This window comes from Perissodus microlepis, chromosome 10 (assembly GCF_051167445.1).
Source record: "Perissodus microlepis isolate ML-2025 ecotype Zambia chromosome 10, ASM5116744v1, whole genome shotgun sequence".
Classification (NCBI taxonomy): domain Eukaryota; kingdom Metazoa; phylum Chordata; class Actinopteri; order Cichliformes; family Cichlidae; genus Perissodus; species Perissodus microlepis.
In genome coordinates this window covers 22,821,781-22,839,362 of record NC_140470.1, presented here as the reverse complement: position 1 = coordinate 22,839,362, position 17,582 = coordinate 22,821,781, and the positions used below count along the sequence as shown (strand labels likewise).

At 39.7% G+C, this 17,582-nt stretch overlaps 1 protein-coding gene across 4 annotated transcripts in view; it reads right to left on the bottom strand.

The window, feature by feature from the left end:
* Positions 1-17,582, bottom strand: part of fnip1 (folliculin interacting protein 1) — a 38,626-nt gene that overhangs the window by 11,388 nt on the left and 9,656 nt on the right. For 2 of the 4 annotated variants that reach the window (XM_084940710.1, XM_084940711.1), the window contains exons 2-11: positions 13,476-13,605; positions 9,954-10,091; positions 9,521-9,621; positions 9,127-9,201; positions 8,879-8,970; positions 7,799-7,882; positions 6,071-6,142; positions 4,820-4,955; positions 3,278-3,479; positions 2,818-2,903 (exon numbers count right to left, since the gene is read on the bottom strand). In XM_084940710.1, coding sequence (XP_084796836.1) covers positions 2,818-2,903; positions 3,278-3,479; positions 4,820-4,955; positions 6,071-6,142; positions 7,799-7,882; positions 8,879-8,970; positions 9,127-9,201; positions 9,521-9,621; positions 9,954-10,091; positions 13,476-13,605 — 1,116 coding nt within the window. The remainder of the gene's footprint in view (positions 1-2,817; positions 2,904-3,277; positions 3,480-4,819; positions 4,956-6,070; positions 6,143-7,798; positions 7,883-8,878; positions 8,971-9,126; positions 9,202-9,520; positions 9,622-9,953; positions 10,092-13,475; positions 13,606-17,582) is intronic. The other 2 variants (XM_084940712.1, XM_084940713.1) reach the window with 2 other exon arrangements.

Sequence of the window (17,582 nt, the reverse complement as noted above, 5' to 3'; positions counted from 1 at the left end):
GAGCTTGTGGGGCCTTTTCGGGTTGAGGATGGAGTCAAGCTCAACTCCCAGTCCTACTGCCAGTTTCTGGAAGACACCTTCTTCAAGCAGTGGTACAGGAAGAAGTCTGCATCCTTCAAGAAAAACATGATTTTCATGCAGGACAATGCTCCATCACACGCGTCCAAGTACTCCACAGCGTGGCTGGCAAGAAAGGGTATAAAAGAAGAAAAACTAATGACATGGCCACCTTGTTCACCTGATCTGAACCCCATTGAGAACCTGTGGTCCATCATCAAATGTGAGATTTACAAGGAGGGAAAACAGTACACCTCTCTGAACAGTGTCTGGGAGGCTGTGGTTGCTGCTGCACGCAATGTTGATGGTGAACAGATCAAAACACTGACAGAATCCATGGATGGCAGGCTTTTGAGTGTCCTTGCAAAGAAAGGTGGCTATATTGGTCGCTGATTTGTTTTTGTTTTGTTTTTGAATGTCAGAAATGTATATTTGTGAATGTGGAGATGTTATATTGGTTTCACTGGTAAAAATAAATAATTGAAATGGGTATATATATTTTTTTTGTTAAGTTGCCTAATAATTATGCACAGTAATAGTCACCTGCACACACAGATATCCCCCTAAAATAGCTAAAACTAAAAACAAACTAAAAACTACTTCCAAAAACATTCAGCTTTGATATTAATGAGTTTTTTGGGTTCATTGAGAACATGGTTGTTGTTCAATAATAAAATTATTCCTCAAAAATACAACTTGCCTAATAATTCTGCACTCCCTGTAGTCTGCTGTGACATTTATGTCCAGATGCTTCTACTAACCTTATCTTTGCCAACATGCAGGGTGTGTGTGCGTGCCCACCCTCCAGCTATGCTGAAGCCACGTCAGCATCACAGAAAGGCATTTCGTCCAGTTACGTCTTGCAATGTTCCATTAAGTCAAAACCACTTAATGGCAAAAGGTGCTTTTGCAGCTATTTAGTGAGTCCAGGGCATCAGCATTCCTCCTCCTGGCACTTGCATATTATTTACTATTCTGGTGCTCATGACCAGTTGTCTGAGACAGATAGGGCTGACACTCAGGAGACTTGGGTTGCTGAGGCCGGCTGTCAGCAGGCGTATGACTGCAGCAATGAGAGGGACGTCAAACAGGGAACTGCGTGCCAGTGTGTATGTGGAGAGTGAAAATGGTGGCAGAGCCAAGCAGGTGGGCACACGCACGCACATTATATAAGTCGAACATTTTACGAGTCACACAATAATGGCAAGCATGTCTCACCCACACACAGACAGACATACCAAACAATCCTACAGGCCAATCATCACAAATTTATGATTTCATAACTCATGTCATCACAAATAAAGACCGAATCCTTCTTGGAACCGATGTTTCTAAAAGGTCTAAAGAAATAATTCTCAACAAAGTATGCAGTGATGCATAATTTGAGATGTAGCTTCTAAAACCGTGATCAGATAAGCCTGCCTAAAATTAGTCAAAGCCCCAAAGCAAAGGCCTCCTGTGTGCACTGCAGTAACAAAGTAACAACTTTGATTTGGTCAAGGCCAAAACAGCAAATGTGCATTTATATGCAGTTTACAAATGACCTTTAACCCATTTCCCGCTACATTCGTTGCTCCCAGAACTTTATTTTTTCCAAGGAGATTGCATAAACAAAGACTCACAAGGTAAAACTATGACACTCGCTGTTGCAGCCAGTAAATATTAAATGTCACATGTATTTTCAACGCAAGCCACCCTAGCTGGTAAACCCCAGGTCTCACACTCACATTCACTGCCTGCTTGGTGTTGAAAGAGGACCCTAGTAACCCACTAGCTTAACAAACCAAGCTTGGAATGACAGACGCATATAAAATACTTCTCAGGTAATTAAAGCTGACCAAATGTCGGCACCAGCATAAAAATGGATACTTGGTGACCCACTTTGCAAAAGCATCGTGACTTTGCCAACAGCAGCTTTGGATAAAAAAAAAAAGTCTGATAAACTATTTTGATATAAATCTGTGTCATCTGATTCCTTGTAAATGTTGAGTCTCTGAAGAATATATAACAATGGCTGCCTCTTTTATAGAGTACCTTCCTTCATCAGCGCAGCAGTTCCTTGTCTCCTAAACAGAGGAATATATTACCCCTCTTTTTCCATTCCTTCACAGCTACTTTCCTGCAGCCTATCATGCCTACATGGCCTCAATAACAGAAAACAAAATAAGTGGTGCTCAATGCCAGTAAGTTTGACCAAGTCCAGATCTCCTCTGTCAGTATTCATGTAGGGCTGAACCTCGAAGTGGAGCTGGGTCAGTGGCTCTGCAGTGTGCAGCCTCCAAAATAAAATTATTTAAATAAGTTTAAATAAGATGAGCCAAGTCCCATGATGTGTAGATGGATGCAAGATTCAGAGCATCCTTTTCAGTTTTATTTTGTAGAAGTTGAAAAAAATAATCAGTTTCCCAAATACACTGTATATTAATGTATATTAAATGACTGAAACTGAATAACACAGCTGACTTTGGTTAACAGAAAGAGCCTACAGTGTTAATGCAACCATTTTGTTTTAAGAAAGCTATGAGCACTTGTGTACATTGTTTTTGTCACTCAAAGTTATTACTAGGGTTTATGTTCCAGGTTAAGTTCTGCCCTGTTATGTAACATCCCTTATTGCATGGATAAACACTTCCTAAAAAAAACCCAGCTTTGTTTTAAGAAGTGTTCAAAACAAAAGCTTGTAATTAAAAAAGCGAGAGAAACTACACTCTGTAAGATCACTTATATATTTAAGTGAGTAAATAGAATATGTTGTCCAACCTGAATTCGTTGAGTCCCTCCACCATTCGGCTGTAAGCCAGAGCCCTCTGGCTGGCATCAGCTGACCGCCGACTCATCTTCATGGCCTTGAGAGCGACACAACACGCATGCACTTTTAGATATTTGGCAACAAAGCTGTCAAACTAAAGAACTTGTAAAGGAGAAGACTGGGTAACACTGGAAATCTACCAGAGCTCTTACAGTGCCAACAACAGACACCAGTAAACAGAACCGCAGATATAAAAAGGCATGACTATTGACCAGTCAATCTGACAGCAGCTCTGCTCATTACAGCAGCAAACAGTGCTGGTTTGTATTTTTTTATTCCATTCATGTCATTGTTAATGCATTAGATTTTGCAGGAAAACTTATCTCTACATCATCATTCAGGGAGGTGAATAGGAACTTAAAACTGCAATAAAAAGTTGGCCTCATATGACATTCCATCCCTTTAATTTACCTGCTCAATTGCACTCTTTAGTTTGTTCATGTGGCTTTCAAAGAGTGGAAAGTGAGAGAAGAAGAAATCTTGGAAGCGGCTGTTTTCCTCAGCATTGGGGGACAGCGTGAAGATGACACCTATGGCTATCTTCTTCTTCCGAATCACACCCAGACTTGGACCACCGCTTTCATCCGACATGTTGAAGCTCTCCTCCACCGACCTGAGGAGGATAGGATTCACATGGAGTCAACTGTACAGCAAGGACAGAGGAGGAAATGTGTATATAACACTTCGCCTTGTGAATCCAAATCCTACTAAATTTGTTACATCTCACTTAGCATAAAACATTCATTCATTACTGGCAAAAATCATCACCCCCCCCCCCCAAAAAAAACAAAAAAACAAAAACCCAACCCATCAGCATTTCTTTATATTTACTTATATTTTGTTATATTTAATGACTTCAGAGTGAGTAAATTATCTGCAGCAACTTAAATCAGAGTGTTTAGGAGGTTAGAGATTATTCAGTTCAGATTAACTGAAAAGTTAATGCAAACAATCCCTACAGGTGCCCCAAGTTTTACTGATTATTTACAACCCTGTGTCTGTACAAAGGTAGTGCTGGAGCAAAGTGTTTTAACTATATACTCTTATGCATCATTAGTACAGTATAGGTAATTCTATATACTGCCACCAAAAAGGAGGAAAAAAACTTGGAGAACACGAAGAGACTTAATCTGAGGATTGTTGGTGGTCCTGGTGAACCAGAGCACAACCAGAGGCTGACAGCTACTTTGATTGCAGCAGACCAATACTGCATCCCGTCTAGTCACAGCGTTGTTACTAACAGCAGCAGTGTGTGCGTTTTTCCCAGCTGCCTGCTGGATTCGGAGGAAGTCCTAGTAGGATAAACTTTACAAAAGCCAGACAGGGGCCCTGAATAGGGGTGAAAGACCACTGGGCGCTTGTGATTGGGAGGAGAGACTCTGAGTGTGACTTCTGGGAAAGCTGACTTGTGTATCTGGATTAGAGTGAAACCATATCAATCAGCTGGCAAATCAACAAAAATAATTTACTAGTAAATAATTAATTCAGAAACCATTTCTGATCATCTTTTTTTCCTTCTAGCTTTTAAGTTTGTTTCTTTTGTTTGTATGTTTTTATAATCGCTAGAATTTTCTGTGTTTTCTGTGGTAATGAGTGTAATTATATCCAAGTCAGAAACATAATTTTGAGTCTTAGAACTCTGTGATGGACATTTTCATTTCCTTTAAGTGTTTTATAACTTTACAAATGTTGAAGTGAAATCAAATGAAGTCTCAAATTTTTTAAATATGGAGAAGTCATCAGCTGATACCCTAATGTTTTTGTGTACTTGCTTGCTAGTCTGGCAAATGGTTTATGTTTGTTTTTCTACTGCAAAACTGCCCTGCTTTATTTTCTGTTGTGCCTTTCTCATTTACACAGTTTTTATTGACTGGAATATTTATTTTATTTTTATTAATATTTGGTTTTTTTTGTTTTTTTTTTTAAACAGATGTATGTCTGCATGCATCTCACCATCGGGGGAAAACGCCGTTTTCTAGGCTGGTTGTTTGACTGCGGAGCCATCTGCGCTGGTAACTGGACGCACAGCTGCTGGTCAAGGACGAGCTCGGGGATGGGAAGGGAGTGATCAACAGGCTGCTCAAGGAAGCTACAAGGAAAGATAAGGAAAGGAGTAGGGAACAGACAGAGGGAATGGTTGGAGACAGAAGAGTAAAAAAGGCACAAGTTAGTCAGACAACAAGTGTGTAGAGTACTCAGTTTCAATGACACATCATACACAAAAACACAGACATGCCTACACACAGCCAGACAGTCTTGAAAACAATGCTCTCAATCTAAGGAGAGGAGGAAAAAAAAAAAAAAGACAGAAAACTGGTACACCGAAAACAAACAAATGAATCCTCAAACATTCAGTCTTTTTTCTTGGTTTCCACAAACGCAGACTATAATTACTGAATACCTTTGATATGAGCGATAATGTCAGCAAGCTTGCTCATAGTCACATGCTGCAGTTGTTTGACAAACTGGCTTTACACCAGGCTTGGCATGATAATGACACTGACACACGCACGCACGCACGCACACTCTCTCTCTACAGGCCCTGATCACAGGGTTATTTACAGCCCCGACAGGACGCAGTGATCACTGGTCACATGAACCATTTAGTTGGTGTGTGATCTTGTGTGTTTGTGTTAAGAGATAAAGGGAGATAACTGAATGAATGTGTGCATCTCGTAAGGAGAAAACTGATAAGAGTGTTGCAGCAGCAAAAAACCCTCTCCAGCCTAACCACAGTACAGAGGTGGAGAAAGTCAAGAAAAGACGCCGAGTTCTTAAATTAGAAAAGCTAGTATCGAGCGACGATATATTTAACTCTCTGCTTAAACATGGGTCTCGTGCTGAATGTACAATTCTCCTCGTACCAGTCATTCCAATAGGACGTGGTGATGTTTGAAGGGGTGGGGCTAATGGAGAGCCTGAGAGACAGGGGTCAGTTTCCACAGGACAAACTTTTCCAGACTTCAGAAGCTATGTATTCACCTCAATACCATCTTCCACCATGCTTTCATTTCTTTCTGTGTGGTTTTATGTAGAGTGTAATGACCCAGTATCTTCCTGACATACTCTCAATGTTCTCTGTTCCTTGACCTCTTTAGTCTTGACCAGATTAAATGTAGGCATAATTCAAAGCTCAGCTGTGGGAGTGAAAGTGGTGTGAGTGTAGGTCAATCCAGGCTTTGGCGCCTAGTCTCATTAACGTACCAGACCTGGCGATGCCACTGTCCCTCTCGTCGTACAGCCCTCGGCCAGGCATGTCCATAGGGTGACTGTGGCCTGGAGGAAAAACAGGAAAGAGAGAGAAAGGGAAAAGTTAAGGGTGAGAGTGGGTGAAGAGAAAGTAGGGCAGAAAATGGAAATAAGGGAGGATAATAAACAAAAAAAGAAAAAGAAAAAATAAAATAATGACCTGTGTGAACAAGAAAAATGTTATTAACGAACTGGAGCACCAAACATGTTGAAGAGGCTCTTATCGCCACCATGTTAGAGATTTACAATGTTGCATACAAGAGATGCTAATGCTTTTAGATGTGTAACATCAACTCTTGGACTAGCAACCACAAAGCAGAAGAGTTGTTTTTCTTTGTTAGAATCAAAATAATGAGTGCAATGAGCCAATAGAGCAGAGATGGGGTTGAAATATCTTAAAATAGCCAACGGAGCAGTACTCAGAACTCTATAAAAAAGGCTTTAACCTCCAGCAGGTGCTGAACTACTCTCTGCTGGGGAGTGGGCGCTCCTGATTGATTCTCATGTCATTAGTTAGCAACCTTTCTTTTCCAACTCCAAAAAACAGGAAGTGTCACAAGGAAGACAAATAAGGTGAAAAGCACTACTGTTGTAACAGACTGTTACTCAACAGCTCACTCGGTGTCACTATCAACATCATCTGCTGCAGCGCCAACTTCCCTCTACAACAACCCCGTAACACAGATATCATGGAAGTGTGGCAAAGGTATTGATTGCAATGTAAAATACAGTAATGTTTGGAGATTTGATTTAGATGGTTATACAACTTTCAATACAATCAAGTAAGTATCTGATTGGTCCCAAACTTAATCAGCAGCATATCAAAGACTAACAAAGCCCCCAAACAAGACCTATTCTGTGAGGAACAGCTTCAAGTTGCATATTAAGCGTGTGTGATAGACACAGATGGTAGAAAATTCTTCATTATGGCTATTTTACTTTGCACAACAACCAGGAAGTGAGATTGTTGCTACAATTTCACTGGTGTAAATGAGAAAAGATTTTGAAAGGGGAAAAAAAAGAACTTAAAAACAGCCCACTGCACATCAAGCCTAAAAGCATTGGCCAAGTATGACAGGCACTGTCAAGGCAACATGTTAGTAAAAGTATGTGAGTACATAACAGAAACAGAAGGACATGAAACTGTAAAAATAACTAATACTACAGCCACCGACACCAGCGAACCCTCATGCATTCCTGTGTGTTATCCACCTGCAGACATGGGTCAGATAAAGTATATACATGATTTGAGACAGCTTTATGGCTAATGAGTCAAGTTCTTGTTTGTGAGGCTGCAAATGCCTGAAGGAATACACATTCCCTCCACCGTTTCCTAGTTTCCTTGTGGTTTATGTGAAGAAGCAGAGATGAAGCTTAAGGGCATGAGGTGTCTTTGAGTATGGCTCCAAGACACCTCAATCCTCGTTTAAAGAACTGCCTTTTCATTTACTCAGTGCCACTTGCCTTTAAATTTTTTGCACATCCTATCTGACCCAAGTTATTTGCAGATGCTTAGTGCCATTGCAAGCTATGTCTCGAATACTATCACTGCTAATGCAAGAATCACTACCCAGGCATGCAGTTGCTGAGAGGCATCCAATGCAACCACCGTTACTTAAACTTCAGTCTACAGATACGCATGCAACTGACACACAGCAATCATGGTCAGTTTTGAGCGCCAACCTGAAAAGAAAGAAGCGCTCTTGATGAGGCGTAGCGGGCCCTGTTCAGAGAAGGCCCGTCGAGGGCTGCAGAGCTGAGAAAATCCTGCGCAGCACAAACAAAAACATGGAAAAGAAGAAAGGGAGGAAGAGAAGAAAAAAAAAAAAAAAAAAAAGGACAAAAAACACGAACCATGATTAGTGAATGGAGGAGGAAATATCACTGCCTCCTATTGTTTGAAAGTCTCATTAGTTACAGGAAATTTTTAGTTTGAAATGAAATAAACAACCAGGCAGACAAGAGAGGTGGCATCGCTCACAGAAAATGCACCTTATACGTATTTTTTTTTTTTTAAGCAGGTTTCGTAATTGGTTAGATTTTCAGCTTTGATGTATGTAACTAGATGTCTTTTCTGTGAGGATGACAGAGAATCTGCACAAATTATAAACTTCGCCAACAGTTCTTCATTTGAGCTTTTTTAAAAATCAGGCTTTTATGCTCATCTTTGTAGCAGAAGCATTTCACAGCCTAAGCCTAAATCAGTTGGCTGCATAGTCTGCACAGACAACGTACTGACCATCAAAAACCAACACTCAAATTTCACCACCTGTAGCACAGTCGGTCATCATAAGGATCAGTGAAGCACGAGAGCACAAATACTAGAATGCCTTAAGTGTTTCATAGAATGGCCGATTCTGTTTACCAACTGAGAAATCTTGTGCCAGTTTAGGGTAGACGTAGCTGTAAAGAAAAGCTGTTGGCAAAGAGCGCCCTGGGAGGCCGCAATGGTGGAGCTTAAAGGTGAAAAACTTCAACTTCCGATAAAATAAATAAGCAACAAAATTCAACACTTTACAGAGTTGAGCCTTCCAAACAAAATGCCATGACGGTAAAATTAAATATGCATTTGTATATATTTAACAAGTCCAAAAAATGAACAAAAACAAACATTACATAAAGATATAGAGCAATTTCTCTCTATGATTACATTAAAGAAAAAATGACTTGGTAATCTACTCATAATTTGTACAGAGGAAGAGAAATGATCACTCATGGCACAAAAATAAAAGGTTTGGCACGGCACTAGATTGCCATGGTTACCTATGTTCCCTAGCAGACTGTTGGGCCCAGTGTTTTGATCAGGCTTTAGGGTGTTGTTGTCCTGTCCAATGAACTCCAGGCTGTCCTGTAACCTGTGTGGGACGAACAGAGAAAGCCAGCAGAACATTTATAAGGATTGTTGCCAACAACACTTGTATTGTGGATTGGAGAATACTGGCATCGCTTGGTTTATGACAGAGTTCTGCATAGGAGTCACAGCGTGTGTTGATAAGCTTGCAAATGCTTACGTGTTCAGGCTGCCGTACACGCTGCCTCCGGTCCTGGCGGTGAAGACTTTACTCAGCATCAGCTGAGGTGGTGATCTGATATGATGATAGTGCAGGAACAAAGATCATTAGTATATGTGCTTTGTTCATGTTTATGGTTGTGTGTTACTTCTTCTACCTAATCAATTCACAACTTATTTTCTTCCTGGATCCTATTATCACCTTCGCTTGACCTTAAAACTGTTTGGTCTCAGAAAACTTAAGGATCAGATATCCCATAGTTTCAACAAGTTTCTAAAAGTCCCTTTGTTCAGAACTAGAATATTTAATGTTTGCTTTTTTAACTCAGGAAACAGCAGTGAGGAGAAAGTCATTCATGCATTCCTTTTCTTTTCTTCCTTTTTTTTTTTTTTACCTTATCTGGTGGATTTTAAGTGTAGAGCCTTTGTAGCTCATGGCCACAGAGCCAAACATCATTTCACCCAGCATAACCACATCTGATGAACACCTTGAACCCTGGAAAGGAAAGAAATATTTTTATATTGTAACCTCTAGGCATTAGACACCGACACAATCACATAGTGCAAATTCTTAAGGCATCATACCAGTTATTCATTTAGCACTTAATATAAACGGGGGAGATTGCACACAATTTACTTCAGCAGTTTGATCTCAAATGATACCAGCAAATCAAAGCTTGTGACTGAAACATGCAACAAACTTCAAACTAAATTGAAGAGTGCTCCCCAAGGACCATAAAAGTATACAAACACAGTTTACATTTGTGTGTTTATGGATATGTCTTTGTGGGAGAGTACTTCATTTAAGTAATCTCAGTCCTGCGTTACCTGAAAGCGGAGGCCTTGCTCCTTGGATTCCTTGGTTTCCGAGGTGCAGGAAGAGGAGCTGTCCAGGGAACTGCTGCTGCCTCCTGTAGGACGAAGCTGGCAGCATTTTCCAAACATCTTCACCTGGGACTCAGCGCTCTGCAAGATAAAAAAAAAATAAAATCTAAATATAGAATATTATAGACCCAACTGCCAAGAACGCAGACTTATTTACCTCTACAATTAGTTGTTGATTTTTGTTTTGCAACTTTTCATCCTTGTGACTAATTAGAGACCAAACAAAAAAACAAAAGCAGCATAAAAATGAAGCATCTACTGCAAATGACCTACAACCCTGAGCTGAAATCACAAGACAGGAGGGTTGAACATATTTGGTTCTTAATGACATTCATGTAACAACAAATTGCACATGTGGAAATAGAGACAAGGTCATTAAGATTGTATTGTGGGGTGTTTATCAATTATACAGACCACTATTAACGTAAGCATAAAGAGAGTACATATCCAAGAGTGTTCTTCATCCATTTTATACAGAGTTTCAAATTGGACCCTTGACTTCTTACAATCAAAAATCATCATAAGAAGTAAAGCTTTTAGTTGAGAAACATAAATACAGTTAAACTATAGGTCAAAAGCCACAGAAACCCAATCTAGAGGTACTTGTATAAACAGCTAGCTAAAAGCAATGTGATCTCAATCAGCCTGTGTCATGCGCCTTCTTAACTTGGCAGACTATTCAAGAGGAATGCATTAGGGAGGGTGGAAGGGGAGGGAGAGGGTGTGTGTGAGGTTTCTTTTTAGTGACTAGGCTCTGGTAATGGCTCACTTGAAACCACTGTTGCTGACAGTGAAAAAGAGAAGAACACAGAGGGAATATGAGATGCTGTGAGAGAAAAACAGCATGAGAGAAAGAAAACAGGCAAAGAAGTAGAAGGACGGTTTTTGCTTCATTACGTAATCCTGCTGCATACAGCTTATGTTTTCTTTCACTTATAAAGGTCATTTTGCAGCACAGACACGGTTATGAAGCCACTGCGAACATGCATGTGTCAAACAGGCACATGGATGTGTGTGTGTGTGTGTGTCTGCTGCAGTGCAGTGTGAGGTATGTACACAGACTCCGCAAGCATGTGACTGCCAGTCATATGACTCTTTCGAAAACTCGTGACTGAGCAGCACTGCAATCATTCCCCCCCTCCCCCTTCCACTCTCCACTCCCTCAACTGCTCTAACTTCGTCCCTCTCCAATTCCTGCAGCTTTTTTCCTCTCCTTTGAAAATCTATTTCTATATCAGAACAAGTGCCGTCTTCCATTTTTTCCTCTCCATTTTCTTGCAGTTTCCTCTTCCCCACTATCTCCCCTCTTTCTCTTCATTCCTGACTCTTGCTGACCCCATCACATATATCTCCCCTTGTCCAGCTTCTCTTGCTTGGTCCCTTGTTTCTCTATTAGGCATTCTGTTTTTCTGTGCTTTGCAGCTGTAATCTCTTCTCAGAAATAAATTCATCCGAACTGCCAAAAACCTGTCATGTGAGAAAAGAGTAACTGGCAAAGGCCTAATGCTGCAGAATGCACCAAAATATTGACTCAAACCCAAGCAACAAACACATAATGCAGTAAGCAGGGTCGGTGCAGTATCTATGTCCTCACTGCAAACAAATGCCACTCTGCAAGACATGTAAACATACACACAACATAACTCTTGCTTTTGTTACTGTATACAGTACGTGGCCCAGGTCCAATTTAAATGCAACGCTTCAATAAGTTGAGGTGAATGAGTTCAGGAAGTTAAGCAAATATACCATCCATATTTCAATGTCAGGTGGCCATATAGCAAAGCAGGAAGTGAACGTGTGCCTGCAATATGTCAAACTTATAGATATGATAATGAGACAAGTGGATGAGTCACGCAAGAGAAGGTATGGCAAAGCAGAGGAAATCTGGTCAGCAGACAAAGAGACAAACCTAAGGGGAAGCAAAACACAGTCCTAAAATCTGGAGGCAACAGAAGAGATAGTAAAATGAGAGGAGAAGGAACAGGGAAGTGTATAATGAGAAGTCAAAAGACATGAAAGACAGGAGGAAGGGAGGCAGGGTATGTTATGGAGGACAACAAGGACCGAAAGAAAGACAGCTGAGGTACAGAGAAAGATTAGGCAGGTTAAGACAGATGTGTGAAGCAATGGTCGAGAAAAGTCATTTTCTCACATGCAAGAGCAAGTGAGAACAGGTGAACGTGAGAACAGTAATAGATGATCCAGTGAGATTTGATATTAAAACAATCTTTAAATGCCAGTAAGTGCACGTATGTATATATCATCTGACTGCAGCTAACAGTTGTAAAGATAGAGAGTGACTTATAAATATATATAAAACTGTTACACGGATAATGTAGAGGACAAAAACAATCAGATTATTTTAGAAAAGCAGAGGACGCTAATGAGGTCATCACAGTGATATAGATTAAAAGGAGGCAGCTAGAGAAGGCAGAGATGACACATTTAGGTAAATAAATTAAAATGCTTGAAACAAAATAAGATAAATACAAAGGAAAGGGAGGAGGAAAAAAAAACAAAACTGAGTGACATGGCTGTCATGTGAGGATGAAAGAATGCTGCTTACGCATGGGCTGTCAGCTGACGCTATTATTATTATTATTAGTGGAGATAACAGCACCAGAACAAACCGGTCAGGGTCAGAAAGGAACAAACAGCAGCAGTATAAAAATATTAGTTATGTTACAAAGAAATAAAAAAGGGTAAAAGCAGTGACTGTCACCAACTCAAAAATATACCCAAAGCTGGTAGTTATATGGCATAAGTTAGTTAGTTTCCATCTTCAAGTCTCACTAGATGGGTGTGCTGGCAATTACGTCTAAATCTAGGCTTAGTGACACAAACAAAGACACTTCCTGTTTGAAGAGTTTTCAGGTAATAATGGCCTTTGCGGCATTCTTGCCCTAGAATGCTGACTATAAGAGTACTTATAAGTATTCATTCAGCAGGTTTTTTGTGAAAAAGAAATTCCTTATCTTAAACAAAAAGACAAACTCACAAACAGCCCAACCAGGTGCACTCCCTGTCTTTTAACTTTCTGTGGGGAAGTGAGGTGCAGTACAGGTTAAGGTGCAGCTAGTGTCCTCTGGACTTTGTGAATCAGGCACATGACTTTCTGTATGTCACGGCAGCGTGACTGATTTCTGTTTTGTGCCTGCCTATGTGTCACTGCTCTTATCTTTTTTCATCTACAATAACTTTCTTTGAGCTTTCGAAGTCAAAGTTTACGGGCTTAAAAAAAGTTAGTAGTTGTAAATACATAAATTTTTACAAAGATCTTAGACTTTGCAACAGCGTCTGTAGCTATTTTAGTGCATCATTTGTTCCCGTGGGAACCTCTTTGTTTATTTATTTTTTATTTTAAAATCAGCAATTAGGAAACGTCCCAAATGTCAGCAGCTCACAAGCACATAAAGACGAAGGGGGAAACGAAAACAACAACAACAAAAACGACATATGACTTACAGTAATGGGGGTTTCCTCTGTAGCCCTTTTTTTGGCGGCAGAGTCAAACAGGACATTTCTGCCACGCCTCTCGCAGTCCTGGTACACTATCAGCCTGATCTGACTGGGCTCCAACTGGGGAAGTGGCCAGCTAAATGGGAGGAATAATGGACAGAGAAAAGTGGGATCACATGGGAGTGAATTAACACACACACATCTTTTACATATCTGATGGTTTATGGGCCATATCCAAGAAACCTGTACATTAGTAACAACATCATAATGTGGTAACAAAATACCTTCTGAAACAATCTGGCGCAGAAACTAATACGCAGAGCAAAAACATAACTTTGTGGATTATAAAATCAAAATCAGAACATACACATGCAAGATGCAGTCCTGCTCTAATGTTTTGAATTACAAACATGGGAGACATTACAGCATTACTGTAAAGGTTGCAAAGAACATTTGCAGTAATGCAACTTGAACATTGACATTGTGGATCCTAAGCATATCTTTGAAGCTGATGTTTTGGAGTTGTACTTGAGTTTGTTGCAAAGCAAAATTCTCATTTGCGGAAAACTGGAAGAGCTCAGTGCATAAGAGAAAATGTAAATCTGACATGCTTTCAACCTTGTAATAAGCACAGTTTAAGCCGTCACTCATCCCACAGCTATGGCAGAGCCAGCGTTCTCCATGCCACAGCTGTCATTCACCCATGTCATACCAGAGTCGATAGGGAGACACAAAGTATGCCATGAGAACGTACTACCAGTCTAACCCTAACAGATTCATGGTGTACCTAGCTAGAAAGAAGTCACCCAAGACAGTCAGTTATGTAACTGGATTAAAGAAAGCAAACACATTAACAATATAATACAAAGTATGCCTTTTCTTTCCAGCACGTACCTTCACAGATGCACATGTAACTAATCAGCCTGTGTGACCACTTTGCAATTCAACTAGATGACTTGATTCGTCATTGACAAGTTGCTAAGCCATCATCCACTGCCAGAATTACAGCATGATTAAAAAACTGTGAGCACAAATACAACTTTTGGCTTTCTTTAAATGAAAAGTCATTTTCACAAATGCAAATTCTTAATATCATTACAATACACAAATAGTTAATAAGACTTTGAGCCACATTGGAAATATAGAGTATCTGTAAACTGCTGTGAAATTTCATGCCAGTACTCTTCTTCTGGCAGGAATCGCTGGACCGCTGTTAAGTAACAGTTAAGCCATTTACAGGGAGCCAGAGCTCCATGGTTGTTGCTAAGTAACCTGTGGTTTCACTCAGCTCATCTCATTAATGATGGCCATCTCAGGTAATACTTGAAGGATGATGTTGTATATTTACAACTCACTGTGACTACTAGCAGCCATTCATTAGGCTCCCAGAATCCTCGTGTGCTTTTGGGGAAACTCGGCCCCCTGGTTGATTTAGTGACAGCTATAAAGATGACAGGATATTGGATCGACTGAATGATGGTAGGGGATTTCTTTCTGATCTGAAGGATAGATGGGTCAGGCAGATGGGCACAGAGCTTGACCTAAATATAGCCTTTTATTGGGGAGCAGGGAGTGTCCCTAAACACAAGTGTTTATAGTAAATGGGCTGACGGGGAGGGGTGGAAAAAGAACTGTTAAGTCCATCAATCTTGCCATCAAAATAGCACACACACATTCAAAAGCAGGATTCCATTTTTGTAGGAAGTGAACTTCAATGGGGCAAGGAATACCTGTGTTGTCATGCATGGTCATGTGTCCAAGAGAAAAGGTCTATGCCTTGCATGTGAGCTACTATTTACCAAACACTAATGTCAAAATATGACCAGCATTCTTACAGGCTAACTTATTCAGTCCTGCAGAGTAGCAAGAGGGAGGAGGGGGTTTTATGATGCAGCCTTAGTGTTAACTTGTCAAACCAAAGTCATGTGGTGCTTTGAGAAGTAGAAATACAGGAGGGAGACCATGCCCAGAGCCATATGGTCGGCACTAAACAATGAAATGCATCACCAGCATTCAGCATTTTGTTTTAAAGATATGATTTTATCTAAGGCTGCAATGACTCACTGGGTAACTCGGAAAACTCAATTATTTTAAAAAAGTCCTTAAAGTAAAAATAATTTGCTTTGATCCTTCCAAGTGCTCAAGAAAGGGGAACTCCCATCCAATGCTATTTGTTTTACACAGCGAAAAACTAAAGATAAGCTACAGAAATTAAAATAAAACATGCAGATGAACTGTTTACTTGGTCTGAGAGACAGTGCTTAAATTAGGCAGCCCGATGAAGGCTGTCGGCAGCCACCCAAATTTATATTCCAGCAATACCTGGAACAAGTAGGGGCGAGACTAAAGTGAGCCATGGGGTGTAGAAAAACATTGTTATTTCAAGGCTTTAGTAACATTTATTTACATGAATATACAAATGAACACAAAACAAATCTACCCCATCTAGGAGACAATACCGTGAGAACTCTTTTTTTTGTCTGCTGTTAAAAAAGCCTTCCAAAAAAGACAGTAACAGCTATTTTAGTTACTTTATCACTTTAATTTGCATGTATACCCTGACAATTCTGTCCTTGTGATTGTTTAAGAAAAGCTTAATATGGCCATAATTTACACATAAAAACATCAACGTAAAAAAGGTTTAGTTTTCATTCAGCTATCAAAAGTTAAACTATTAAAAACATTGCAATTTCTAAAATGGAAACCAATGAGCAGTTCATTCTGACAGACCTGCGTTTTTCCTTTTTAATACTTGTTATTACTCCTTAATAAGACAAAAGTACTTCTTATCTGATTGTTCCATCAATCAATCAAGTAATCGATAGGATACTTGAATACTAGAATAAATGAATAGCTGCACCTCCAATTTTATCCATGGGAAAAAAAAACAATTATTTGTTCAGTCTACGTGCCAAACTGGTGGCATAATTCCTCTATGGCCTACATAATGGCCTCAAATTGCATAGCATCAATATTTAGCTCATCTAAGTATCACATACGTCTTTGGATCACTGCTTTTCATGTGTGGTTAATTTATTAATATGACAACAGTTTATAATTTAGATCAATTTGGTTGACACCACTACGTAAGAGGCACTAAGAGTAATATCTAAGATGTGAAGTTTCAACTCTCACAAACTGCTTTAACAAACGGATATCTTTTCAGAGCTTAAATAGCTAACACAGCTAACAAGGAAGAAATGACAGCAATTAAATAACATGGGTACGACATTTACAAAATAAGATGACGTGCTGTTTACAGATCAACCCAGAATGAATCTGCATAATTTGACGCCAGGCTCAGTGCTCCCTTTGTTTTAAGAATAACAGTGAAGAAGACAAGAGAAGCAAAGAAAAAATAAAATAAAGATAGGACAGAAAGCAAGAAGATGTAAAAAGGCCAAATCTTTTTATAAGCACCGGCAAAAACAACAAAGAATAAACTCAAAAGAGGAGAGCTAAACAGCTAAAGACCAAAGATGCACTTAACAATAAGAGCAGGCATGAAAGACAAAGAACAAAAGCCAAACAGATCACAATAAGAAAACAGACCTAGAAAAATCCAGAAATCTAAAGAGATAAAGAAAGATATCTGACAAAGAACAAAGAAACAACAACAACAACAAACATAAAAAAACAAAACACAACACTCTGAGCGAAAGACAAGGAAAATTAGTGCGAAGGAGGAAGTACCCCATCAGTGAGCTTGTGACAGTCACAGCACTGACAGAGGAGAGAGGGGAGTCATTCATAAAAGCAGCACATGACTTCATGACTGTTACATGCTTGTACTGCTGTGACCGCAATTGTCTGAACCAAAAGTGACTCAAATTCTGAGCACCACAGGTATAAAAAGGTTTCATTTCCTTGAGCAACCTGTTGATAGAAAAAAAAACATTCCACCCATGAATGTTTTCTGCATGTTTCATTAAAAAAAACAACAAAGAAAACTAAACAAAACAAGATGGAAACAATCAGGATGTAAAATGAGTGAATCGCCTTCTTTTGTGGCAACAGTTATCAATTTGACATTACATAGATATAAAACAGAAACTCCACCCAAATACATGAGCAGTGTTTTTTTTCCCCTCACCCAAAGCCAACAGGCATGCT